Source organism: Paramisgurnus dabryanus, chromosome 17, assembly GCF_030506205.2.
Source record: "Paramisgurnus dabryanus chromosome 17, PD_genome_1.1, whole genome shotgun sequence".
In the NCBI taxonomy this organism is placed as follows: domain Eukaryota; kingdom Metazoa; phylum Chordata; class Actinopteri; order Cypriniformes; family Cobitidae; genus Paramisgurnus; species Paramisgurnus dabryanus.
This window is the reverse complement of record NC_133353.1, coordinates 28,058,936-28,086,321: the sequence shown is the minus strand read 5'-3', so window position 1 is coordinate 28,086,321 and position 27,386 is coordinate 28,058,936. Positions and strand designations below refer to the sequence as shown.

At 35.7% G+C, this 27,386-nt stretch overlaps 1 protein-coding gene across 1 annotated transcript; it reads left to right on the top strand.

Annotated features, from left to right (window-relative positions):
* The first annotated feature begins 165 nt into the window (after positions 1 to 165).
* Positions 166 to 25,690, top strand: xdh (xanthine dehydrogenase). Its single transcript, XM_065288427.2, has 36 exons — positions 166 to 374; positions 605 to 662; positions 2,643 to 2,739; positions 2,999 to 3,107; positions 3,297 to 3,423; positions 3,769 to 3,830; positions 4,971 to 5,048; positions 5,446 to 5,541; positions 5,855 to 5,996; positions 6,170 to 6,262; positions 7,502 to 7,653; positions 7,807 to 7,900; positions 9,155 to 9,264; positions 9,347 to 9,531; positions 10,334 to 10,508; positions 10,587 to 10,676; positions 10,761 to 10,930; positions 11,081 to 11,207; positions 11,764 to 11,886; positions 14,167 to 14,263; positions 14,381 to 14,505; positions 15,670 to 15,803; positions 15,913 to 16,000; positions 16,241 to 16,327; positions 16,767 to 16,958; positions 17,042 to 17,187; positions 19,583 to 19,664; positions 19,754 to 19,849; positions 19,943 to 20,071; positions 20,177 to 20,251; positions 20,438 to 20,490; positions 22,348 to 22,462; positions 23,018 to 23,083; positions 23,222 to 23,410; positions 23,622 to 23,789; positions 24,641 to 25,690. Exons 1-36 carry the CDS (start codon positions 294 to 296, stop codon positions 24,689 to 24,691), a joined length of 4,062 nt encoding a protein of 1,353 aa, XP_065144499.2. The 5' UTR covers positions 166 to 293; the 3' UTR covers positions 24,692 to 25,690.
* The last annotated feature ends 1,696 nt before the right edge of the window (positions 25,691 to 27,386 follow it).

Sequence of the window (27,386 nt, the reverse complement as noted above, 5' to 3'; positions counted from 1 at the left end):
TTATACGCCTGCTATTAATGATTTACTATCTACACCGCAGAAAAAAAGTTTTGTTTACGTAAGTTACGTAACATAAGTTTTAACCGTGCAAATGTGTCATGGGGATTGGCTATAACAACGTGGATAGTTTGGTGGAAGTTTCACTCTTTCACATATCTTTATCCAAAAGTTTTGAGGAGAAGTGCGCATTTTATAAGACTTCGATCACGTGACGCAGCACCGTACACAGAGCTGTACTGTACGCAGCTCTCAATCTAACTGATCTGATAGTCAGCTGAGAAACACTGAGGAAAATGTCTATCACAGTGGACAAGATAAAGAACAGATTTCAAGATTCAGGGGATGAGCTTGTCTTCTTCGTTAACGGCAAAAAGGTAATTAATTATTGAGCAAATTATTAACATGAAATGTATGTTAAATAAACGTTTCGTTTAATCGGTCTGTGCCAAAGCACACATGGAAATGATTTTTCAGTTCTGTTACATAATGCTCCTTAGTTGTGCTGATATACAGTATATATTATGTACATTAAACATTTAAAGACTTTTGAATAGCCAAACTACTACACGTCCCTCATGCGTTTACCACAATTCATTGTGCACAGATCATTGAGAAAAATGCAGATCCTGAAACGACGCTTCTGAAATATATCAGGAAAACCTGTATCCTTTTCATCTTCAACCAAATGCTTCTTAAAGTATTGAATCATACACTTTAAAAATATTGATCCCAGTACAGACAGACCAATCTCTCCTTTGGAGTTATGTGGTTGGTTTCATTTTTGCACAGCTGTTTGCTTTATGCTGGTTAGATTGTATTTTTCCAAGCAGGTCTAGAGATATTGTCTGGAGGTCTGAGTCTGATCAGGGGCTATGAAAGACGCTGACGCAAAGATCTGTTCCAATCATAGTCAAATATTTATTGGTAAAGCATCTCAATATATAGTGGTACAAGAGGAAGTCTTAGTCACCTGGGACTAAAGATCTTTCATCCAGGTGTTTGGCATGAGTCACATAATCCCTCCGGTAGAGATAAATGCCAAGCTTATGTCCAATGTTTTTGACAACTTAGACAATTTATATTAAGCATAAGGAAGTCTCCTAAGGACGGCCAGTCATGAGGTTCGATATGCATACGTGACTAAATCAACATCAGCCATAAGGAGAAGTTCATCCAGGGACTTTGGGTACATAAGATTACAACAGATGCTGACCTTAACTGAACTAATTCATTTATAACATGATTCGAAACCATATAGAGAAGTTACAAAACCATGGTGCATTTAAAATAAAATATGTGAAAGTGGTTATTGCTTAATCACAAAATATGAGGAATATAAAATGAATTATAAGATGATAAACAACTGCATTACCGCTTTGACTTTAATCCAGAGATAAAGCCTGAACTCGACGAGAGAGATGATATCCGCAGTGTGGTGTGGCCAAGTCTTTTTCTTATTTTCAAGTTAAGATTTGAGCTACTGTTTAAACTGTTTCCACCAGTTTTTTTTCTGCGGTTTAAAGATGAAAGTATTTCGTTCATTAGTTATTGGTATTTGGGCTGTGGATAGTCATTGGGATGCTTTTGGGCTAATTTTGAATGGCCATTTGGGATGGTTCTGATACGCGAATCTGGCAACCCTGGCTGTGCGCTTGCGCAGACATTCGGTTCGGATTCTATAGAATGTAGATGTGAACAAACATTTTAATCAGATTGCAATCTTTAGGGTGCATGTAAACTGGATCGTCGTAACCTTCAATCGTATTCAATTCAGTCGGATTGACAAAATTTTGTGCATGTAAACATAGCCAATGTGACCCTGCCTGTGAAACCAGATTACAGTCTTGCAATCTAACTATGACAGTTTGATTGATTTTAATCTTTCACATGACGTTACTCAGTTAATATTAAATATATCAAGGTTATATTTTCACATAATTTATTTACATTATGTAGGATGATTTTATAGAAAACAGTAAATCACACACACACACACACACACACACACACACACACACACACAAAATTCACATATTGTCAAATAAATATGATTGCATGAGGCAATGACTTTGGCGGCATGGAGGCAGCACCAGGAAACGCATTCGGACAGCCTTCATAGGCAGCGTAGTGGAACACACTGTACTCCGGGCCATAGTCTCCTCACATTCATCCTCCTACTCGCCTCACAAGAGTCACAACATTCCACTTTGATAGCACTATTAGGGGTTGGGTCTTTATCTGCACAGGTGTGAATCACATCAGTGTTTATGACCATTGACAGTCCATTGCAAATTTCCTTCCCACAACAAAAAACATTAAGTCAATATATTGTTTTTAGATGTGTCAGAGTATCTTAAAACCTATCCAGTGTCCCAAAACTACATTAGACCCAAACGTTCATCATTGATTTTTCCTTGTAAACTATTGGAAATACGTTGTCAGTCATTTACTCCATTACCTTATCTTAAACAAGTATTATCCAAACATTACTGAGATTGTCACCAGTAGTGATTGATCATAAAATGATCATTTAAAAATGATTAGACATTTACCTGTAATTTTATATAATTTCCGTTAATTTGGATGTTTTTTCTCATTGTGATTGTTTTCCAAGTTGTTTTCCTTAGTATTGATTTTTGCAGTGGGTCTGAAGGGAACAAAACTAGGATGTGCAGAAGGAGGATGTGGTGCCTGTACTGTCATGGTGTCCAAATACCATCCACATCAAAAACGGATTATGTATCTTTCCAATAATTCACAAAATGTGCATCGCAACATTTACAATCTTAATGCAAAATAATTGCATGCTTGCAGTTTAGTTTTTGTTTTGTTATTTTCTTGACCAATAGAGCATGGGTTTGATTCCCAGTGAACGCACATAGTAAAAAACAGTATGAATACATTGTAAGTTGCTCTGGATAAAAGAATCTGCCAAATGCATGTATGCAAAACCCTTGAAATTTTTTTTATTGTTAATGTCCTTCATGTAATCTTTAAGTCACCATGCTATCAATGCCTGTCTGGCCCCGCTATGCTCTCTGCATCACTGTGCAGTAACAACTGTGGAGGGTATCGGCAGTGTGGCTAGTAAACTCCATCCTGTACAGGTCTGAGAACATCACATTTTGCATTTTCTTTGCTAATTTGTCACTACCTCACACTACATTACACTGACTTATTACATTCATTGTAGTTTTAACATTAGCTATATTTCTGTCTTTTTAGCTATATTTATATTTCTGTCATTTAATCCAACAATAGGCTATCTTATGTTTTACAACATTTTTTATATACAGGAACGAATAGCAAAGGCTCACGGGTCACAGTGTGGATTCTGCACTCCAGGAATTGTAATGTCTATGTATGCACTTTTGAGAAACAACCCTCAGCCGACCATGCATGATATTCACGATGCCTTTCAAGGTGTAGTAATGGTCATTAGCTCTGAATGTTACTGTTTCTCTTTGCTGTGATGCCTTAACCGTTGTACATATGTTACCCAGTCTGTGAAAACCCAGCTAAAGTCATTTTTTGTATTAGCTACATAAAATCATCCTATATAATGTTAAGCACATTCTGTGAAAATATAGCCTTGATAACTTTAATACTGATGCATGTCAACAAATGAAATCAGTGTGAAATCAATTACTGAAATCAAACGTTGATGCTCATTAATGTAAAATTAGATTAAGCTTGGATTTCACCGACAAGGTCACATACTGTATATATTTTTTCAAAGAAACTAATTTTTAAATTGGTTGTTCACAGGCAATTTATGTCGCTGTACTGGGTACAGACCTATTCTGGAAGGGTACAGGACGTTTACAAAGGTAAATTTAATTTGTATGATTTAACTGTGGGAGTGAGATCTGTTATCTACAGTATAAGAAGAAAAGTGACGAACACATTAAGTGTTTCCTTTACTAACAGCCATACTACAAAAATGTTATCTGGGTTCATTCAGTCAAAAAAAATGTGGTCTGTCACTATTGGTGTTGTGTATAAACAATGTTTTAAACCTTTGTTTAATTATGCTTTATTTAAGCCTTTATAAAAAAAGATTGCATGAATAAATAAGTGTATAAAAAAGTTTTTTTGGTCCTTGAATCTGATTGGAGGAGAGCCTCAGTTAAATAGTAGGTGTTTCTCAATGTCAAGGATACTTCCTTGGCAGAACTGGTCCTTCCAAGTCACTTCTTTCAGAGGCTAGGTGAGGCTCCTTTAGCATTCGGAGAACACGTAAATGGTGTGCTTTCGGCACTGCATGCATAGGATTGTGGGTGATTTTAGAGCGTGAAGTGCGCAAAGGCTACACATATGCATCCTTTCCTGTATATGGGATATTTTTCGAATGAAGGACTCAGTCCTTGGATGAAATTCCAAGGATCCTCGACATTAGAACAGTCCTTCGACAGATGTTGATGACGTCGCATCCTCGAAATTCTGGCTTCCGAGGATCCTTCCTTGACACAATGTCAGAAAATGATCCCTAGCTGTCACTGGGGCGGTATCCTTTTAAAACATTCATCTTTATACCAAAAGAGTTCATTTATTTCATGGATGGGCAACTTCGGTCCTGGAGGGCCAGTGTCCTGCAGAGTTTAGCTCCAACCATAATTAAACACACTTGAAGCAGCCAATTAAGTTCTTACTAAGCATACTATAAACTTTTAGGAAGGTGTGCTGAGGCAAGTTGGAGTTAAACTCTGCAGGACACCGGCCCTCCAGGACCGAAGTTGCCCATCCCTGATATAAGTACTTCACACATACATACTGATACCAAAGAGTGCATATTAGTACCTCAGATGTATATACTGATACCAAACCTATACATATCTATACCTAAATTTATACATATTAAGAACTTTTTAAAGGGTATACTGCACCAGTCATACAATCATTTTATTAATTATAATAGTTTTGTTATAAGTACAACAGTACAGTTTGTTTAATATCTGCTCTGTTAACAGGGTGAAGGATGTTGTGGGGGAAAAGGAGGAACTAATGGGTGCTGTATGACAAATGGACACATACAGGAGCTTGCTAATGTAAGAGACATCTATTCACACATTGTACTATTCAGCATGCACTATTATGTGACTACCTCAGAGTACTAGCACATTTCTGTCCTAAGGCGTTGCTTCACAGTTTGATAAACATGTAGTGTCTTTGCTAAGGAAATCAATGACACGGAAGGCATTGCAATCTCATAGGAAATCTGACAGTCACATGTCTGAAGTGACACTTATCATGAGTCTGTGATATCAAAAATACATGAAACAAACAGTAGATCACTCCTATACTTGCTGCCACAGTGTCTATCAGAATTAAATGTTATCTAAAGATTACAAATAACAACTGTATATCTTGTAAGAAATTTCTATAAGAGATCTAAGTCGGCCATTCTTACAAATAATAATTTAACTCTGTGTTTGTCTCTTTTAGGAAAATTCGACACGTCAAGCTGAGAAATTGTATGACCCTTCAGAGTTTATGCCACTAGACCCAACACAAGAGATTATTTTCCCCCCTGAACTCATGGTAAATTTTAAAACTTAATCTGTATTCATAAATTGTCAGTTTAATTTGAACCTTTACCTTTATTCAGAAAAGACAGTAAAGAGCATGCATGCACTTAGAGGGTTTTGCAGTGAAAGACAGTCAAATTTGCTATATACCGATGACATGACTAAAGTGACATTTGTGAATTACTGACTAATAACCTTTTCATTGACATTAAAGTGAAATTAACCTTAACGTAAGAAAAAGCTAATTTACAAGAAAACGTGCCAGACGCAGTAAAAGGTTTTGCATATGAGCACTTCAAATTTAACTTTAAGTTTATGCTCCATAGAGTCTAAGTAAAGAACCAGAGAAAGAGTTAAGGTTTATTGGGGAACGAGTGCTCTGGATTCAACCCAGCTCCCTCAAAGATCTCTTGGAACTTAAAGCCACTTATTTAAATGCCAAACTAGTGGTTGGGAACACAGAAGTTGGTGAGGTCCACATTCATTGGGGTTTAAAAGTCTGAGAATGCATTGTACACAGAAAAGATGTTAAACAAAGATAATGTACTTAAAAAATAAATATTTAAGATTAATTATTAAATGAATTATGTGACATCAGTCATCTTATTCTCTTTTAACTACTGACTCTTTTCTCTCATAAGGTATTGAGATGAAATTCAGAAACTTTCTTTATCCTGTGATTCTGGCACCAGCTTACATCCCAGAACTGAACAGCATTCGACACACTCTGGATGGTAAGGAAAACTTTTTAAAAATTAAAAAAATAATGGTAAGGAAAACTTTTTAAACATTTAAAAAATAATGTGAAAATAAAGAGTTATGAGATGGGAAATAGAAATTGAGAGCATCTTCAACCTAATATAGCTTATAAACAGCAGTAACTTACATTAAGACTTTGAAAACATTTTATTTCGATAGTCCATTTTAGAGGTTTTACTAAGTATAAATAACAATGCAACCTATTGTCAATGAAATGACTAAAGTAATGTAATACTTTAAATATTGTGATGATCCCTCGACAGACATTCAACAAACTATCACTAATGTGCAACTACATGTCCATACCTGTCAACATTGGGATTTGAAAATCAGGGATTTCCCATAAGCTTCTTGTTTACTTTTAATGGGTGACACCATGCATTGCCGAAGTGAATTGTGGATCCGTCAACATTGCTTCACTGCCATCGCTCACAGCAGAAGTTGGAACATTTCTCAACTTTTCAAGTGCCAAAGCGTGTGTCAGCCAATCAGAGCGCCTTATACAAATAACCTAGTTCGAGCCAGCCAATTACTATTGTGCAAGACCGGAGCATGTGTTGGCCATGCTTCAGACAAGCATTCCATCAAGCACTAAATCGTACGCCCCGTGTGAATGTTTTTTACATTATTTTAAAGAAAAAACTCTAGACTACTAGATCCTGTTTTTAAAGTCTTGTGAAAACATGTTTACTATGGGTTTTGGGGACTTATATCAGCGACTTAAAAAAATGTATAAATATTTTAAAAACCACAAACATGTTTCTCACATAATATAGTAGCCCAGTTTATGCTGAACACAGTGTTATGAGACATTTGCCATTATTATGTTTATAAATACCTGAAAAAAGCACAAATGTCAGTGCTGGTCAAAACTTCCCCAGGGCCCTAAAAACCTCTTCGACCTCAGAGGGTTAATCCCTTCCATACCCTAAGGCCCTGGGTATAGTCTGTTTTTTATGCATACACAGTCGAACCCACAGCTTTGCAGAGCACAGTTCATTTGACTGGTACACGCATACTCAATGCCACTATATGCAAACCTTATGTATGTTCAATGCACGCAGGTTTCAAATTTTGTAATGCTCCAATGACAGTTAATCCACATGTAGTTACTTGTTTAAAGTGGATAATTGTATAAAAAATATATAATTGCAGCTCTGTCATCGCTAAAACTTATTGGCTTTGCTGAAGGAATAGATTTTTGTATTTTACAGGCATTAAGGTTGGAGCATCAGTGACATTGACTGTACTAGGAGACATTTTGCGTGAAGCTGTAAAGAATCTGCCCTCACATCAGACTGAGGTCTTTAAGGCAGTACTGGAGCAGCTGCGCTGGTTTGCAGGACAGCAGATTCGAAATGTGGCAGTATGTGACATGTTTTTACTGTATGCCTGCTCTAAAGTGTCAAAAAGCATTTTTTATGAAGAGTCTTTGAATTATCCGATCTGTGGTTTTACTAAATTTATGCATTTTCCTTTTTTCCTTTCATGCATCTTAAAACCGTTTTTTTGCCATCAGGCTATTGGTGGCAATGTTATGACAGCGAGTCCCATTTCAGACCTCAACCCCATCTTCATGGCTGCAGGCTGCAAACTTACCGTGATGTCCAAAGGTGCAGGATGTTTTACTCTGTTCAAGGGTCAATGGTTGTTATTTCATGATCTGATAAGCAGGAATTCACAGGCAGGAATGCTGGTTAACTGCTACAATATTTCATAGTCTTACTGAGATCTTAATGATAGATATGACAGAGATATTTTGTTATAATATTTCCGTAGGTTAGTTGGTAGAGCATTGCATTAGCAGCACAAAGGCTACACACTTAAAAATGTATATCTTTAAAGGATTAGTCCATTTTCTTAAAAAAAGTCACCACCATGTCATACAAAATGTTGATGTCTTTCTTTGTTCAGTCGAGAAGAAATTATGTTTTTTTGAGGAATTTTCTCATTTTAATGGACTTTAATGGACCCCAACACTTAACAGTTTAAATGCAGTTTAAAATTGCAGTTTCAAAGGACTCTTAACGATCCCAAACGAGGCATAAGGGTCTTATCTAGCGAAACGATTGTAATTTTTTGCAAGAAAAAAAACCCACTTTTAAACCACAACTTCTCGTCTTGCGCTAGCTGTGTGATGCGCCAGCGCAACCTCACGTAATACGTCATCACGTCAAGAGGTCACGGATGACGAATGCGAAACTATGCCCCAAGTGTGGAGAAAGAGGACCGTTCCGACGTTGTTGTATTTGGAATGATACTAATTAATGTCTTTGTGTCAGTTTATTGTTTAATAATGGTCCGCAAATGTGCGTTTCATATATGTAACACGTGACCTTTCTACTTCATTACGTAATTACGTGAGGTCGCGCTGACGCGTCACAGGATCGGAGGAAGACGAGAAGTTGTGGTTAGTGCATATTTTAATTTTTCTTGCCAAAAATGACAATCGTTTCACTAGATAAGACCCTTATGCTTTGTTTGAGCCACATTTTTGCTCTGACCTACGAAGAGTCCATTTTAACATGTTATAATAAATTATCTATATGGTATTTTGAGCTAAAACTTCACATATGTACTCTGGGAACACCAAAGATTTATTTTACATCTTAAAAAAGCCTTGTGACATGGCTCTTTTAAAAAAGCATACATAAATTATGGTCGCGACTTCCACGTAAGGGGACCCGTAGTGTATGTAGATAAAAACGGCTCATTCTAAGGTAATGAAAACAATACAGTTCATTTTGCAAGGTCTTTATACATCACTGATAATATAGTTATGTATATTATATTGCATTTTTTGTCAAGAGATCCTTCTACAAGTCTCACATTGCACCTTTATAACCTCTCTCTGTTCATGTTAAAAGGAGGGGAACGCGTTCTTGAGATGGATGACAAGTTCTTCCCTGGTTATAGGAAGACCGTTTTGAGGCCAGATGAGATTTTGTTGTCTATTGAGATTCCATTCACAAAAAAGGTCTGTACTGTGCCGCTCCTAAATACATACTGTAATTTATTATACTTATAATATTTGAAGTCATTTTCTGTGTGTGTTTTAGGGCCAGTACTTTTCATCTTTCAAGCAGTCCCCTCGCAAAGAAGACGACATCTCTATCGTCACATGTGGCATGAATGTTTGCTTCCAGGAGCGCTCCGACATTGTGCAGAATATCCGGATAAGCTATGGAGGAATGGCCCCTGTTACTGTCCTTGCCACAGCCACCTGCAAAAGATTAATCAACAGGTAAAGAATGACCTGCCTGTATAGTTACTAACTACACGTTTTTTTCATTGAAGGTAAAGACTTGAACTCCCATTATTCAACGATCTTTAATAACGCCATCAAGCTGCGGCCGGTGTTGCTGTTTAGCAACTTCTACCGGAAAAATTACATATTTAAGGGCCTTTAAATTGCAGATATTATGCAAATTCCACTTTCACAAGATGTTTGGACATACATGTGTATTAGCAATGTGTGAACACAATAACGCATAATATGTGCCATTTAATCTTATTAAAGATATGGCTAGGAACTATACTCTTATTCCGGCGTAATAATCAAGGACTTTGCCGCCGTACCATGGGTGCAGCAGGCGCATTGATATTACGTGCCCGAAAATAGTCCCTAGCTATTGAAAGTTACCAAGGGGACTATTTTCAGGAGCTGCGTAATATCATTGCGCCTGTTGCACCCATGGTACGGCAGTAAAGTCCTTGATTTTGAGAGTAGAAAATCGCAACTTTTAATTTTCCGTCGGTATTAGTACACAATGTAACTACAGAAGAGTTAAGTTTTTAATAGGAAAATATCGAAACTCTTTGGTTATTTGTTAAGCGCGAGGCTAATGGTCTAATCAGATTCAATGAACTATGCTAAGCTATGCTAAAAGTGGTACCACCAGATCAGCTGAATGGATTCCACAACGGTAAAAATAACTTGTTTAACACTAGGGGAGCTGAAAAATAAGCCTATTTTCCCTTTAATGTGTTAATGTGTACAATCCATGCATGTCTATACAAGAGAATTTATAAGAACTTGCTCACAGGCAGTGGAATGAGGAGCTCCTGCAGGACGCCTGCACCTCATTGGCCGAGGAGATGAGTCTGTCTCCCTCAGCTCCTGGTGGAATGGTGGCATACAGGCGCACACTGACCATCAGCTTCTTTTTCAAGTTCTTCCTCATTGTCCAGCGCAAACTGGCTCTTGACATGCAGATGGAGGTTTCTAGATATTTACTAATACTGAAATGCTGTACTATTCTTACATTATATTTGATTTTGAGACCTGTGTCTATCTAGGGTATTGTTATGGAAGATATCAGACCAGATTATGTTAGTGTTACTGAGCCCTTCCAGATAGACTTACCATCCAGCGTACAGCTCTATCAGGTATACACACACATATTTTACACACCCACACAACAATTTAGCATTACGTCTGTGCATCTTACTTGGGTTTTATGTCATTTCTAGGCAGTTCCACCTGATCAGAGCGGTGATGATGTTGTGGGCCAACCGATTATGCACCTCTCTGCTCTTAAGCAGGCCACGGGTGAAGCGGTCTACTGTGATGACATCCCTTGCTATGAAAATGAGCTTTATTTGGCATTGGTCACCAGCACTAAAGCTCACGCTCTTATAAAGTTAGTGGAAAATCACACATCTTAAAGTGCATTGGATTAATTGGAATAGTCGTCACATTGATTCTCGTGTACTGTTTTATGACCTGTGTGCCAAGTAAAGGGTCAATTCAGGAATGTGTTAGCTATGTGTGTTAATGATGTGGTTTGTAGATCCATCGACACTTCTGAGGCAATGGACATTCCTGGTGTGGTGACGTTTATTTCTGTCAAGGACATCCAAGGAAGTAACAAGACAGGACCTGCTTTTTATGATGAGACTGTTTTTGCTGATGATAAGGTGCTTTTCATTCTTTGCATTTTCTGGGTAATAGCTGTACATATAAGACACACTTAAACCCTTGAATCAGTTTTTATAGAAGTCTTTAGAAGTACCATAGCACTATCTTATTCAAAGCAAAGCATATCATTTGTAAGTTGTAGCAAATAAGGTTTTCCATACACGTATGTCCATGCAAAATGTCTCTCACATGCAGCTCACTTCATCATATGTCTGTCAAAAGCCCTGTCGCTTGCACCTCTACGGTTATTTAATCTGAATTGAGACCTGGGGAAGCCTGATACGCCAAGGAATGAAAGATATCATTGTACTTTGACATAGCTTTTTAATGGTTAAGCATCTCGTGTGTACAGTAGCCAAGTGAAATATACTGTAATCTGCTCTGTAACACATTAAAGTAATAACATACTGCGTATAACTTTATTGCTGTTCCTCGAATCACTTTTAGTGCCATAAAGAGTGTGAATTGTTTGATAATGCTCATACTGTATGCTGCTATATCATAAGAGACTGAAGATTGTGCATTGTCATGCTGAATTTGTGATTTTCTTCTTAGGTCACATGTGTGGGACATATAGTGGGAGCCATTGTGGCGGACACACAGGCTCATGCTCAGAGAGCAGCCAAAGCTGTAAAGATAAACTATGAAGAACTCAAACCTGTGATTGTCACGATTCAGGTCTGTATTTGTTATTTGCTTAAAGGGATAGTTCGGCCAAAAATGATATTAAACCCATGATTTACTCACCCCCAAGCTGTCCGAGTTGCATATGTCCATCGTTTTTCAGACAAACACATTTTCGGATATTTTAGAAAATGTTTTAGATCTTTCAGTTGATTAAATGTAATGTTGCGGGGTCCACCCATAGTCCACGACCTTCAAGTCCAAAAAAGTGCGTCCATCCTTCACAAATTAAATCCAAACGGCTCCAGGATAATAAACAAAGGTCTTCTGAGGGTAATCCGCGCGGTGTTGTTGTAGAAATATCCATATTTAAAACTTTATTAACGTAAATAACTACCTTCCGGTAGCGCCGCCATCTTAGTCGCGTCCGCATTCAGGATGAGCGCTTACGCAGCCTACGGAGGCTACTCTGCTGCTGCTCTGTGCCCCCGCCCTCCGAATTTGTCATACGTCACTAAGAAAAGTGTGTACACTACGCTAATACTCTCTCCTGAATACAGAGGAGTCTAAGATGGCGGCGCTACTGGAAGATATTTATTTTCGTTAATAAAGTTTTAAATATGGATATTTCTACAACAACACCGCGCAGATTACCCTCAGAAGACCTTTGTTTATTATCCTGGAGCCGTTTGGATTTAATTTGTGAAGGATGGACGCACTTTTTTTGGACTTGAAGGTCGTGGACTATGGGTGGACCCCGTAACATTACATTAATCAACTGAAAGATCTAAAACATTTTCTAAAATATCCGAAAATGTGTTTGTCTGAAAAACGATGGACATATGCAACTCGGACAGCTTGGGGGTGAGTAAATCATGGGTTTAATATCATTTTTGGCTGAACTATCCCTTTAAGCTTGTAAACATACCTATACTCCCTCGCCAGTTCTATTACATACTATGAATATTGTTACTCTACCAAAGGCATTTAGGGGTGCAGGGGGGGCACTGCCCTCCAGACCAGAGCCAAATTAAATTTTGTTTGAGATATCAATGAAATATAATTATAGGAATTCATATTTTATTTGTCTAATCTTAATATTTTAAAAGGTAGACAGAGTAATTTACGGCTTAAATAGTTTTAAGATTTAAAAAATGAAGCTGCATAAGGATTGCAATATCCTTGTTTACAGATAGGTGCCCCCCATGCACAAAATCAAAATTCCGCCCATGTACTCTACCTTGGTATTAAAGTTTTACAGTAACAGAATTTACGCTGATTAATTCGAATAACAGGAAATCATGATTGTTTACAGAAAATATTATATTGATATGACCTATAACATTTTGTGATCCATGATAATATGGACCGAATTATAAAAATAATTTAAAATATAACCATTTAAAAAAGCTACAAAAAAAGAGTGCCTTTATGGGGCAGTTTCCCAGACAGAGTTTAGATTAAACTAGGACTAAGCCTTAGTTATTTTAGGACAATTAAGTAGTTTTTTTAATAAAAACATGAGACAAAACAGTGGCACTGATAAACAGTACTGTGCAAAAGTCTTAGGCCACCATCACCAGCTTTGTTGTTTTAGCAAAGTTTTAATGTCCATCCATATTTATTTTTTACTCTTTTTAAGATACAAACAGAAAATACAGAAAATATGTACACAAAATTAAAAACAAAACAATTTTCAGAACTAAATGTCTTCTTCAGGCATCAGTTAGTATTTAGTGTGACCTCTCTTTGCACGAAACGCATCTTGAGCTTTATTGAGGAGACCTGAAGTCATTTGATTAGAATTAGAAATTAGGATTTAATTTTATTTAGGTTTAAGAGATCCTGCAGCTGCCTGCTATTGCTCAAGTGAAAGGGGAGTTTACCCTAAATACTTGACACTTCAACTTATACTTTTATACTGTTTTTAATACTACATACACATTTCCTGTATTTTGTGGTTGTTTTTTTATAAAGGGACTGAGAAATAATTATATATAATCACTATACAATTGCAAAAACAACAAATCTTTTGCAAAGTACTGTGTATGTTCAGATATGTCAGTGCAAGATGTTGTTAAATTAAGGCGGCTCAAACATGCATTTTAGTCTGGAACAATAATAAGCCTTGTCTGGGACACCACCCAAAAATAAAATAATAACACTACATTTATATAATCACCTTCATATTACAGTATATGTTATTCATATGCTCATGTATTTTGACCCTTTGCTTCATACACTTAACTTACTAAATAATGAGCTTATTTGAGGTTTTCACCAAAACATCTTACAAATAAAAAAAACTAACATGGCTGTATTTCCTCCTTCCAGGATGCTATTACTCACAATTCCTTTCATCATCCAGTGAGAACTATTGAGAAAGGAGATTTAACACAAGGATTTAAAGACTCAGATCACATCCTGCATGGTACAGATACGTCATGATGTAAACCCCAGTCTGTAAAAAAGTGTTTCCCCTTTAACATTTTTATATAATACCGTTTGTCCTGCTAATTTTGCTGTCTCTAATCATGTGATGCTTCAGGTGAGATCCACATTGGAGGACAGGAGCACTTTTATTTGGAGACTAACTGTACGATAGCTGTTCCTCGGGGAGAGGACGGGGAAATGGAGATGTTTGTCTCAACACAATCTCCCACTAAGACCCAGGTAAACATGTACTTGACTTGTAAAAGACACTATTGGTGCATTCACACTAGCCGCGGTAGAGGCGTCAAAAACGCGCTATTCGTTGGACGCTTGAATATTTGAGTTTACCTGCTTCATTCACGCGTGAAATTCTAGTCATTCGAAACATTCACACGGAAATTGCGTCATGGGAGTGGTTTCTGTGACTCCTGTAATCATGTCACTACTACAGCAAGGTTAACGCAGCGCGAAAATCCACCGAAGTTCCGATTTTTCAACTCGTGCGATTCCCGCGGCAATGCTCAATTCGTACAGAACGCGGCATCCGCACTGCGCATTCCACGCGTTCCGTGCCATTCGTGCTGCGCCTACCCCGCGCCACAGGATGCCTAATCGCGTCTTTGCATTGACTTAACATGTAAATCACTCGCGCTTGCCGCCTCAACCGGGTATGGTGTGAACCCTGCAATACAACTTACCCTAATGATGACCAGCTGTAATTTAGATTTTTAGTTAAAAGTTATGCAACTTTATTTTTCTCCAATTGTATGAAAATTTAACTTGTTAAATGTTTCTGTTCTTGTACAGTAATACATAACAAATATATTGCCCCAACATAACTGCCATTAGAAAAAAAAATATTTAAATTAGTAGACAAGATATAATGCCAGATTTTTGTGATTGTTAAAAATTATTATTTAATGGTAATTTTTATATTTAAAGGCAGGGTGCATGATTTTTGAAAAGCCAACTACCAAAACACACTTGTAGCAAATCAGCAGTAAGGGGCGTGTCTACTAACCAACATCCTTGGTTGGGTTTGCGTATGTGTGGGGCGAGTCTATCAAAAGAAGGTCCAGATTCTATTGGGGTAGGGGTGTGTTTGTTTAGCTGATTTCAAATGTCAACATTGGCTTTCAGAGATCATGCACCCCGCCTTTAACTGCACTGTGAGTCGCTTTGGATAAAAGCATCTGCTAAATGTGCAAATGTAAATGTAACAGAAAGTCATACTCTTAATATAAAAATAAATATAAAAGTGACTTGACAATTTAATGGGTTGTGACCCTTAATGTATATGAAAATAGACCCTAAAACAGTTCAAATACAATTCATTACACATGTTGACTAAAATCTATGTAAGCAATGGCATATGATTGTCTCTTTGGCTTGAATTTGGCTCAGAGCCTCGTGGCAAAAGCTTTGGGAGTCCCAGCCAACCGCGTGGTGTGCCGTGTGAAGAGGATGGGAGGTGGATTCGGAGGAAAGGAATGTCGTAGCACCATGCTGTCCACAGTGGTGGCTGTCGCTGCACAGAAGTATAAAAATGTTATATTAATGACAAAAATATCATGTAAATCCTTTGATATTTGTGTCTATTTGAAGGATCATAGCACTGTGGAGCTTAAATATTGTGTCGTCTTTAAGGGTTAAGCAACCAGTGCGCTGCATGTTGGATCGTGACGAGGACATGCTGGTTACAGGCGGGCGGCATCCATTCTTCGGACGTTACAAGGTGAAAACATTTTGCCATCAGACTCAAAGGGATAGTTCACATCATTTACTAACCCTCAAATTGTTCCAAACCTGTATTAATTTCTTTGTTTTGCAGAACACATATGGAGATATTTTGAAGAACGTTTGTAACAAAGCAGTTCTGGGGCACCATTTACTTCTCTAGTAGGAAAAAATAACACTATGGAAGTGAATGGTGTTCCAGATCTACATGCTAAAATCTCTGTGCAATCTCTTATAGGTTGGATACATGAACAATGGAAAAGTGATGGCAGTTGATATGACTTTGTATAGCAATGCAGGCAATTCAATGGACCTTTCCTTGTCAGTAAGTAGTAGGCCTTCAATATCTCAAGATGCATATTGCCCCCTTGTGGCCAGTGCTACACATTTACAAGAAACATTTTCTTAAAGTGATAGTCAACCCAAAATGAAAATCCGGTCATCATTTACTCAACCTGAAGTTGTTACAGACATATATACATTTATTTGCTCTGCTGAACACAAGATATTTGTAATAAATCAGAAAAAAGGAGCACCACGGACTTCTATAGCACGAAAAACCAATACTATGGAAGTCAATGGTGCTGCTTAGACACGGTTTGTTTAAAAACATTGCCCACAATATCTTCCTTTACATCTAGCAAAACAAAGAAATGTATACAGGTCTGTAACAACTTGTGGGTAAGTAAATGATGACAGATTTTTCATTTTTAGGGTGAACTATCCCTTTAACCTCCAGCCCTAATGTGTTGCTTCCATCACAGATTCTGGAGAGAGCACTGTTCCACATGGATAACTGCTACAACATTCCTAATATTCGTGGCACAGGCTACATGTGTAAAACGAATTTGCACTCTAATTCGGCTTTCAGAGGTTTCGGGGGGCCGCAGGGCATGATGATAGCAGAGAGCTGGATGAGTGATGTCGCTCATAGCTGCGATCTTCCTGCCGAAGAGGTTAGAACTGCATTTTGGTACGATGCTCATGCATATATACAAATTATGATACTACATGTAACAGTGTCCTGTACTGCTTTCAGGTAAGGAGGCTGAATATGTACAAGCAGGGAGACCTCACACACTTTAATCAGCGATTGGACCAATTCACCATTGAACGCTGCTGGCTGGAGTGCATGCAGATCTCAGACTTCAGCAACCGCAAGGCTGCCGTAGAAGAGTACAACAGGTCAGTCAATCTTTGAAATGTATAATTATTATATCAAATTAAAATGTACAGTACTGTGCAAAAGTCTTAAGGTACCATTAGATTTGTTGTTTAGTACAACAATTTCTCAGTTTCTTTTTTAGAATACAAGCAGAAAATACAGTACATGTGTGCAGTATTACATTATACAGAATCACATTTCATCTAAAGGTTTAAGAATTTAGTGTGACCCTCTTTTACACTTCAGTATTTGCAGAAACCTGCAGTCTTTCTTAAACTTGAATTAAATTAAACCCTAAGATCTAATGATAATTTAATCATTTAAGGACTTTAGTCTCCTCAAAAGAGTTCAAGATGTGTTTAGAGTCACACTAAATAATGACTTTTGCCTAAAGTAGACATTGTGTTGTGAAAATTGTACATATTTCCTATATTTTTTATTATGCATCTTAATCTTAAAACTTTGCTAAAAACAAAAAAGCTGGTGGTGGTGGCCAGAATACTGTAATGTTTTTTGTTAATTGTTTAAACCAAACTGTTTAACTTTGTTAGACAGATTTATATATATTTAGTTTGTATTACATGATTGCCTAAAGCTTTGGATATGTTTTAGGATTTTATATGCACCACTGCAAAAAAATAAAATAAATGCACTGCAAAAAATGATTGTCAAGAATAAAAGTTCTTAGTATTTTTGTCTTGTTTTCAGTAAAAATGTCTAAAAATTCTTAAATTAAGATTATTTTCTTGATGACCTAAGAAAATAAGTCTAGTTTTTAGACCAAAAATATCAAATTTTGCTTATCAAAAATAAGCACTTTTTTTCTTGAATTTAGTGTTGAAGAAAAATTTTCTAGATTTTTTTGCTTACCCTATTATTGACAGATTGTTTTGCTTGTTTTATGCACAAAATCATTTAAATTTGATATTTTTTTGGGTCGTTTTGCTCATCAAGAAAAAGCATCTTAATTTAAGAATTTTTAGATATTTTTAGTGAATACAAGACAAAAATACTATTTTTTTTCATGAATCATTTTTTGCAGTATGCTAAGTATTTTTGTCTTGTTTTCGATTATAAATATTTAATAATTCTTAAATGAGATACATTTACTTGATTGTTTTGTTTACTGAAAATATTATGAAATTTTAGAGGTTTATGCTTAAAACAAAATAATTATCTGCCAATGGGGTAAAAAATAAACTTAATTCCAATTTCAACTTTTTTAAATAAATTCAATTTAGGTTTATATTTCATACCCAACTGGTAAATATTTTTCATGTTTTATAAACCTCTTGATTTTCATAATTTTTTTCAGTAACCAAGACTTAAAATCTTAAAAATCTTTGCTTATATTAGATATTTATACTTGTAAACAAGACAGAGATACTAAGCAAGAGATTTATTTTTTAAATGTTTTTCAATTTAATAATTATTAGATATTTTTACTGAAAACAACACTACAAAAATATAAAAAATTGATTCTATTAAATTAATTCAAAAATATATATTTTTTACCACATTTTAGAATAATAGAAACAGTAAAGTCTTTCAAACATTTATTTTTTTAATGTTTTTCAATGTAAGAATTAATAGATTTTTTACTGAAAACAAGACATAAATACTACAAAAATATATAAAAAAATTATTCAATTAAATTAATTCAAAAATATATATTTTATAATAGAAATAGTAAACTCTTTCAAACGAAATAATTCAAAATAAAACTGTAAATGTTATATTAAAGCATCTTTAAAGTAGTCAGACCTTTACTTAAAAATGTATTGTTGGCATTTTATCAAGCAGCGTTTTGGGGCATCCCTAGTATTTAACAGTCTTTCAAACATTTATTTATTTTATTTTTTTCAATGTAAGAATTATTAGATTTTTTACTGAAAACAAGACATAAATACTACAAAAATATAAAAAAAAAATTATTCAATTAAATTAATTCAAAAATATATATTTTATAATAGAAATAGTAAACTCTTTCAAAGAAATAATTCCAAACAAAACTGTAAATGTTATATTAAAGCATCTTTAAAGTTGTCAGACCTTTACATAAAAATGTATTGTTGGCATTTTATCAAGCAGCGTTTTGGGGCATCCCTATTTAACAGTATTAAAGAGTTCCCATCTATTCTGAGCTATTATTTGGCCCAAGTCATTTATATCAAAAATATTTTTTTTAAACCCAAGTTTTATTTTGTACCAGAAGAAATTTGTATGTACATTGGCACAATTTTATTTTTATCTATAAAACAAATTTCAAACATTTAAGCATTCACCTACAGACTTCAGGCTTTAAAAAATCATGAGGAACTTTCCAGTTAAGTGGAAAGTTTTGGTGGTAGAGTAATTAGTATATAACTGTAAATATTTGTGTACCATAAAGACTTTAACCTACCTGTATACCAGGCATCACCGTTGGACTAAGAGAGGCCTGTCCATCATTCCAACAAAGTTTGGCATCAGCTTTACTGCTGTCTTCCTCAACCAGGTCAGCCCTTTTCAAACCTCAGATTAATGACTGTAAGAGAGAATGGTGCATGTTGTATGTGTATTAAAAAACATGTATTTGTAACCCAGGCAGGAGCTCTGGTACACGTGTACACAGATGGTTCTGTTCTGCTAACTCATGGTGGAACCGAGATGGGACAAGGTCTCCACACTAAAATGGTCCAGGTAAAGCAAATAGACAAACCAAAACTGTTTTGATATATACAGTGACTGACTGTCTTAGCTTGTTATTTAACACTTTGTTTTTGTGTTGTACAGGTGGCCAGTAAAACACTCGGCATCCCCTGCACAAAGATTCACATCACGGAGACCAGCACTAACACGGTCCCCAACACCAGCCCTACGGCAGCTTCGGCCTCCTCCGATCTTAACGGCATGGCTGTTTACGTAAGTCTTACGTGGCAGGTATTCACATCACTAGTGTAGAAATGCAGTGTTGTCTGATAGCTTAAGATGACAAGGAACTTAACACAGCCTTGTATCATTCTACAGAATGCTTGCCTGACATTGCTAAAGAGACTTCAGCCATACAAAGACAAGAATCCCAAAGGAGTTTGGGAGGAGTGGGTTAGTACATCTTATATTACTTCTTCATATAATTATGAAATGTGTGATTATCTTCAGTTATATTTTTTCCTATTTACACAAATGAAACGGTCTGTATACATTTTGTATTGTATATTTTGTATACCCTTTCTATCATTAGCACTGTTTCTTTTACACAAACCATTTTTTATGTATCATTTTATCCAGGTAAATGCAGCATACTTTGACAGGGTGAATTTGTCCGCCAATGGATTTTACAAGTAGGTCAAATGCATCTTTTTTTCACCTGTAAACCAAATCATCATTTGAGGAGTTTAGATGCAAAACCCTCTACGTGCATCTGACAAGTTTTTGTGTAAATTAGTAAATAGGCTTTTAGGTTCAGTAATTTGACTTTAACTACGTTTTTTACAAATGTCTCTTTAATAATTGTATTGCTGTTTAACAAATGTGACTGTCTTTGCACCAAAACCCTCTAAGCACATGCACATTTTTTTTTTTTTGCAAAAACCTCAACATCTAAAAAAAATCAAGACATAGTAAACAATTCAATTGCTTAATTAAAACATTGCGAATGATTAAAGTCAAAATGTTAAAAAAAAAATGGAATCACACATTAGGGAGCGCTGTGATCTATCCCATACTGCAAAAAATATATTTTTAAATATATTTCAAAATATACAAAACATGGCCAAAAAATATATTTGCTGAAACATATTTTGGAATATGTTTACAAACATATATTTTCACCCATATACTTTGGGCTGTTTTTTGTATATTTTAAAATTTATTTTAAAAATAAATACATTTTAAAACATTAAAAAATATCATTAGCTCTCCATATATTTCAATCCAACTTTTTGTTACGAACCTGTAAACATACCAGTTTTTTTAAAAGGTTCAAATAAAGTATAGTTTCATCTTCAAAAATATACTTTATAAAATGAACTTGTAATTAGCATTTTTTTTTTTTTTTATTGTAAATAATTCCTTTTTTGTCACATGGGATGTAAAATTAGAAACATATTTGCTTACCCTTGAAATATATTTAGTTATTAACATATATTTCAAAATGTATTTCCAAGTTCAAAAATATATTCCACTGACCATTACTTCCTGCAAAATGTATTTAGCATTTATTTAAAATATATTTTTGGCCAGAGAAATTTATTTTTTTGCCGTATGAGACCCAAGTTTGAATGTGATCCAATGTCCTTTCGCATGCCGTCGTTCATTCAATTCCTCTTCTGTGCACTTAGAGGACTTTGCGGAAAAACCACTGTGGTGTTTATGCCAACAAAGTGGTATTTCTGAATGGTCTGAGGTGGGATTAAGTGAATTTAAAATTAAAAGGTATTTGATAAACATATAATACCTGCCAAGAACATTCGATCAATATATAATTTTTGATGAAGGTGACATTTACTGTAGCAGTTTGATCTCTTTATTTTTTTTTAACATTAGCCGCGTTTCCATTACCCTTTTAAGGGGACATATCATGAAAATCTGACTTTTTCCATGTTTAAGTACTATAATTGTAGAAAATGTGAAAAAGATCAACTCAGTAACTTAGTTTTGGTAAACCATTCTTTGGAAGCATGTGAAAAATAGGTCATTAAAATGTAGCTCCCCGTGATGTCAGAAGGGGATCACCTTATTATATACTGCCACTTAATCTGCACTATTCAACCACAACACTGCCATTTAGTGCAGAGATCAACTCATTTGCATTTTAAAGGACACACCCAAAACAGCACATTTTTGCTCACACCTACAAAGTGGCCATTTTAACATGCTATAATAAATTATCTATATGATATTTTGAGCTAGAACTACACATACAAACTCTGGGGACACCAAAGATTTATTTGACATCTTAAAAAAGTCTTGTGAAATGTCTTCTTTAAATTTCGCTAATTGACATTGCAAATTGAAAATACAGTCAGTGGAAACACATCAATTTCCACTGGCCGGGTTTCCATTGGCCGTATTTATTATTCACAATTTTAATTTGCGCAATTTAAATGGTAATGGAAACGCAGCTAATGTCTCACCATATTTTTCACATGAGTGCTCATAAAATTTGGATTGGTTATTAATCTGGTTATATTTTGTAGGACTCCGGATCTTGGCTATGATTTTGACACAAATTCAGGAAGGCCGTTTAACTACTTCAGTTACGGCGTGGCCGTTTCAGAGGTGGAGATAGACTGTCTTACTGGCAGTCATAAGGTAATACCACCATAATGAGTGATATGTGTGATTACTGTTCTTAAAGGGATAGTTCACCACCAAAAATGAAAATTTGGTCCTTATTTACTCACCCTCATGTTGTTACAAACCTTATATTTCACAAAAGAAGATATTCAACCAGTGTTTGTACATAAACCATGGTAGTATATTTTCCTAGTCAATGGTGCTTCTGTTTCCTGCTTGATTACAAATATCTTGTTTTCTGCAGAACAAAGACATTTATACAGGTTTGTAACAACATGAGGAGAAGTGATTATCAATCATTATCGGGTAAACTATCCCTTTCAGACTCTGTACATTATGCAAAGTTTTGGAAATCCTGTGTGTGTATGGAAAACAGGAGTCGGTGTAATTACCTACAGTATACCGCAGGTTACCCTGGACCTAAAGTCTATAGTGTATGTGGCCTAAATATAATTTTACGGTTTCCAAGAGGACAAATTTGTTTTACAGCACATATTCAGTACACATATTCCCCCAAGCAATGTTTATTTTAGCCTAACTTTTATACCAACCTCTCTCCGTGCATTTTAGAACCTTCATACGTCCATTGTCATGGATGTGGGCAAGAGTTTAAATCCAGCACTGGACATTGGACAGGTATTTCATCTAAATTTTCTAATGCCGTTCTCTTTGTTGTGATGTTAAATGACAAAATGTAAACCTTAACAATACAGATCACCAAGTTGTCAATTCATCATAACTATCAGCTGATTCTGAACTGTGTGTGGTGTGCAGATTGAGGGTGGCTTCATGCAAGGTTTGGGACTGTTCACTTTGGAGGAACTACGGTACTCTCCCGAAGGTTACCTGTATACTCGCGGACCTGGAATGTACAAGATTCCTGCTTTTGGAGATATCCCCACTGAATTAAAGGTCTCGCTGCTGAGAGACGCTCCTAATGAGAAGGCCATCTTCTCCTCAAAGGTCAGACCTGTACGAATATTAAACAATAGCAGAGCTGAAACTTTTCTGTAGCTTGACTGGGAAAGCATGGTGCTTGGAACATGAAAGTCATTGGTTTAATTCTTACAAAATTCACGTTTAGAAAAAATGTGTAGCTAGAATGCACTTTGGATTCAAATGTTATGCTTTAATCTAAAGTGTTTTATTTTGTGCCCCGCTCTCCCATATTAAGGCTGTCGGAGAGCCTCCTCTCTTTTTGGCATCTTCAGTGTTTTATGCCATTAAAGACGCCATCACATATGCCAGGGCTGAATCTGGCCTCACTGGACCCTTTCGATTGGACAGCCCAGCCACACCTGAACGGATTCGAAATGCCTGTGAGGACAAATTTACTAAACTGGTATGTAGCAACTTTCACTGTTGACTGTCAGCGGTTTGAATAGTTTGGTTCATTTTACGCAAACAGTTTCATGGCAATGCTGAAAAACAAATCTACTGGCTGTTCATAAATATAGACCAGGGTCAATTCAGCTTTAAAATTCAATCGTGTGGTGCTAGAAACATTAATTGTCTAATATTTCTCCACGCAAAGACTATACATATAGTGTATGTTTTAAACACTTACATTATGCCCCAGGGGCCTTGTCAAGAGAACTGTGCCCAAATATTTCCAAATGTAAAAATGATGTAGACTGCAGTGGCGGCTCGTGACTGCTCATCCGAGGTGCGCCAATACAAAATATGTGTTCGGAGTGTCATGTGTGTTGCTCGTCTTTTCAAAATATGTGTTTGTTGCGTCATGTAAACCATGTGCATCACGTGTTTTATCAAAATAAGTGCCTGCTGCACACGCGTCAAAACCGTTTATGATAAAAGAGACGCTCACGTTCACAAAATACACGCAAGAAACTGCCTTAACAGTAAACTCTGATTACGCATGATATTATGCGAGTATCTGGCAAACGCGAGCGTCTCTTTTATCATAAACCCTTTAGACGCGTCTGCAGCAGGCACTTATTTTGACAAAACACTTGATGCACATAGGATCACTTGACGCGCAGAAAACACATTTTGAAATGAGGAACCACACACATGACGGGCTACATACATGTTGTGACGAACTTTGCATCGAGAGCCCACGAAAAAAGAAGTCACCGGCCGCCACTGTTAGACTGACAAAAAGCACTTGCAATATGAAATAAATGCCCAACCATAAGTTTTCTCCTTTGAATATGTGTGTGTGTGTTTCAGTGTCCTCCTGCTGAACCTGGCACATTTACTCCATGGGCTGTGCAGGTATAAAACACAGCAAACCTGATTTAAAGGACCTCAGCGTCTATGAGCTCTCAACCGCTGCATTTGAACGCACAAGATGTTACAGGAAACCAAAACATTGTGATTCATAATTATTGCTAATGAAATTGAATCATGAGATCTTAATATGTCATGGTGCTGTTAATGTATGTAGGAAAAAGGTTGTAAAGTTATCCTACATGGTTTTTAATTGTAGTTTTCATCAGTGTTGGGGGTAACGCATTACAAGTAATGCACATTACGTAATAATATTACTTTTTTAAAGTAACGAGTAAAGTAACACATTACTTTATAAATGTACACCTTAATATTTGAGTTACTTTTGTAAAAAAGTAATGCGAGTTACTTTTCAGTTTAATTAATTCAATTTAAAAATAAAATAATGTACTGAATTAAACTGAACATATTAACGTAGAATTACACACTCGGTGCGCCTGAGCGGGAACAGTTTGAGTCAGAAACGGAGATGAAGGCCAGAGACATTATGCGATCATATAAAAACACTTGCAAGGCCTGAAAAAGATCAAGCCTCAGCCATGTAAGAAAAAGTAACACAAAAGTAACTTAAAGTAAAGTAAGCATTACTTTCCATGGAAAGTAACTAAGTAACGCAATTACTTACTTTTTTTGGGGAGTAACTTAATATTGTAATGCATTACTTTTAAAAGTAACTTTCCCCAACACTGGTTTTCATTTAATTAAAGTGTTTGTGGATTATTGTTTAAAATAATTATATAATTTATTTTAAATGATTTCACTGATGGTAATTTAATATCAGCCTTCACCACAATGCTTGCCATTCTAGCCTACATATGGTAATTTTTACTCATGATAAGTGTACTGCACTTAAGCATCATATTTTATGTTGTAATGTCAAATCTTTCCTAACGGATGTAAAAAAGATAAGGAAGTATTATTTTTAATTGAATTACTCAAAGTGCCAAATGTATCTAACTTTATATGAAAATAAAGTCTGTTTTCATATTATTCAGAAAAAAATATTTGTAGAGAAAACTGAAAAAACACACATGCTCTAAACTGCAATGTAAAAAATATTTGCTGCTTTAATTTTTTTATTCAACTTACTAATATTTATCTTGACTGAAGATAGGTTGTTATAATAAATTATTAAATATAGTTGAAATATTTTAAAATATTTTATAAGTTGTAGCAACTCATCTCTTATCAAGATAAATAATAGTTGTGAAATAACTTGTAAATCTGAGTTGATTAAGCAAAAATTTTAAGGCAGCCAATCATTTTTTACAGTGTGTATTTATTATAAGGGGCAAACTGGAGATGTGTCATGTGTTGACTGTATAATAACAACTGTATATTTCAACAGATCTCCGTATATTCACAGAATATTTTGCTCATTTATCCATCTCATTGTTACGGAGCTCCACATTTTTCCGTGTCCATACCATAGACTTTCTTTTCCATGTCAGTTTCACGTATTGGTTACTCAATTGTTTTTCCTATTTTTAAACCATTTTTGCTTTGGTTTGGGGTTGAGTTAGAATGTCACTTAACTATTGGTTCATACTATTTTTTCCAGATTTTTAAACAATTGTCACCTGACGTTAGGTTAGAGTTGGGTTTGGGTGTCATTTTATGTAACAAAGTCATTCTAACCCCAAACCCAAGCGACACCGGTAAGAAAATAGGAAAAACAATTGAGTAACCAATACGTGAAACTGACATGGAAAAGAAAGTCTGTGGTACGTACACAAAAAAATGCGGAGATCAGTGACAATGACAAGGATAAATGAACAAAATATTCTGTGACTATAACATGGAAATTCATGAGATCAGGCTCTTTTATTACCTTAATGAAAACTTCTGATCATTCTAGTTCTTATTGAGGTATATAGAAAGGATGTACTTTGAAAAAAGGTAGTTAATGAACCCCTAAAAATATGTTCAGTAGAATCCTGTTAGTTTGCAGATCACTGCAGCCTGTGAAGGATGATGCATTTGAAAGCTTGATGGAAAGAGTTCATTCTGCAATCACAGAGAACATGATTAAATACCAAATTGGGATAGGATAAGACTATTGTCAAGGAACTGTACACTTCTGTCCTACTCTCAAAAGCATTGGACGAGTTATTAGCAAGTTATTATAGTTCATAAGGTTTTTTAAAAGGGATATTTTTCCTTCAAATTTGCATCGATTGCCTTTAGAAGGCTTTTACTAATCCACTGGAGCAATCTGGATTACTTCTGTGAAGGATGGATGCACTTTGGGGGCTTCAAAATCTCCAGCCCTGTTTACTGCAGTTATAATGCTTGGAAGTTTTTTTTAATATTACTCCAATTGTGTTCATCTGAAAGAAGATGGTCATATTTATCTCAGATGGCTTGAGGGTGAGTAAATTGTGTGGTAGTTTTCATTTTTTGGTGGAGTACCCCTTTAAATAGGCTGCATGTACAGTAGAATTTTAAAAACCTTTGGTATTAGCGACACTAGTGGCGGTAAAGTGAACTGCAGCACCAACATACTGCAAGTGCTCGTGTTTAAAGTTCACAGTTCACGCTCAAAAATTAATATTCTGTCATTATTTTCTCATCCCTTATGTTGCTACAAACCTGTATGAATTTCTTTTTTCTGGTGAACACAAAAGAAAATATTTTGATAAATGATGTTAAGCACACAGCTGATCGTACCTATTGAATTCTATTG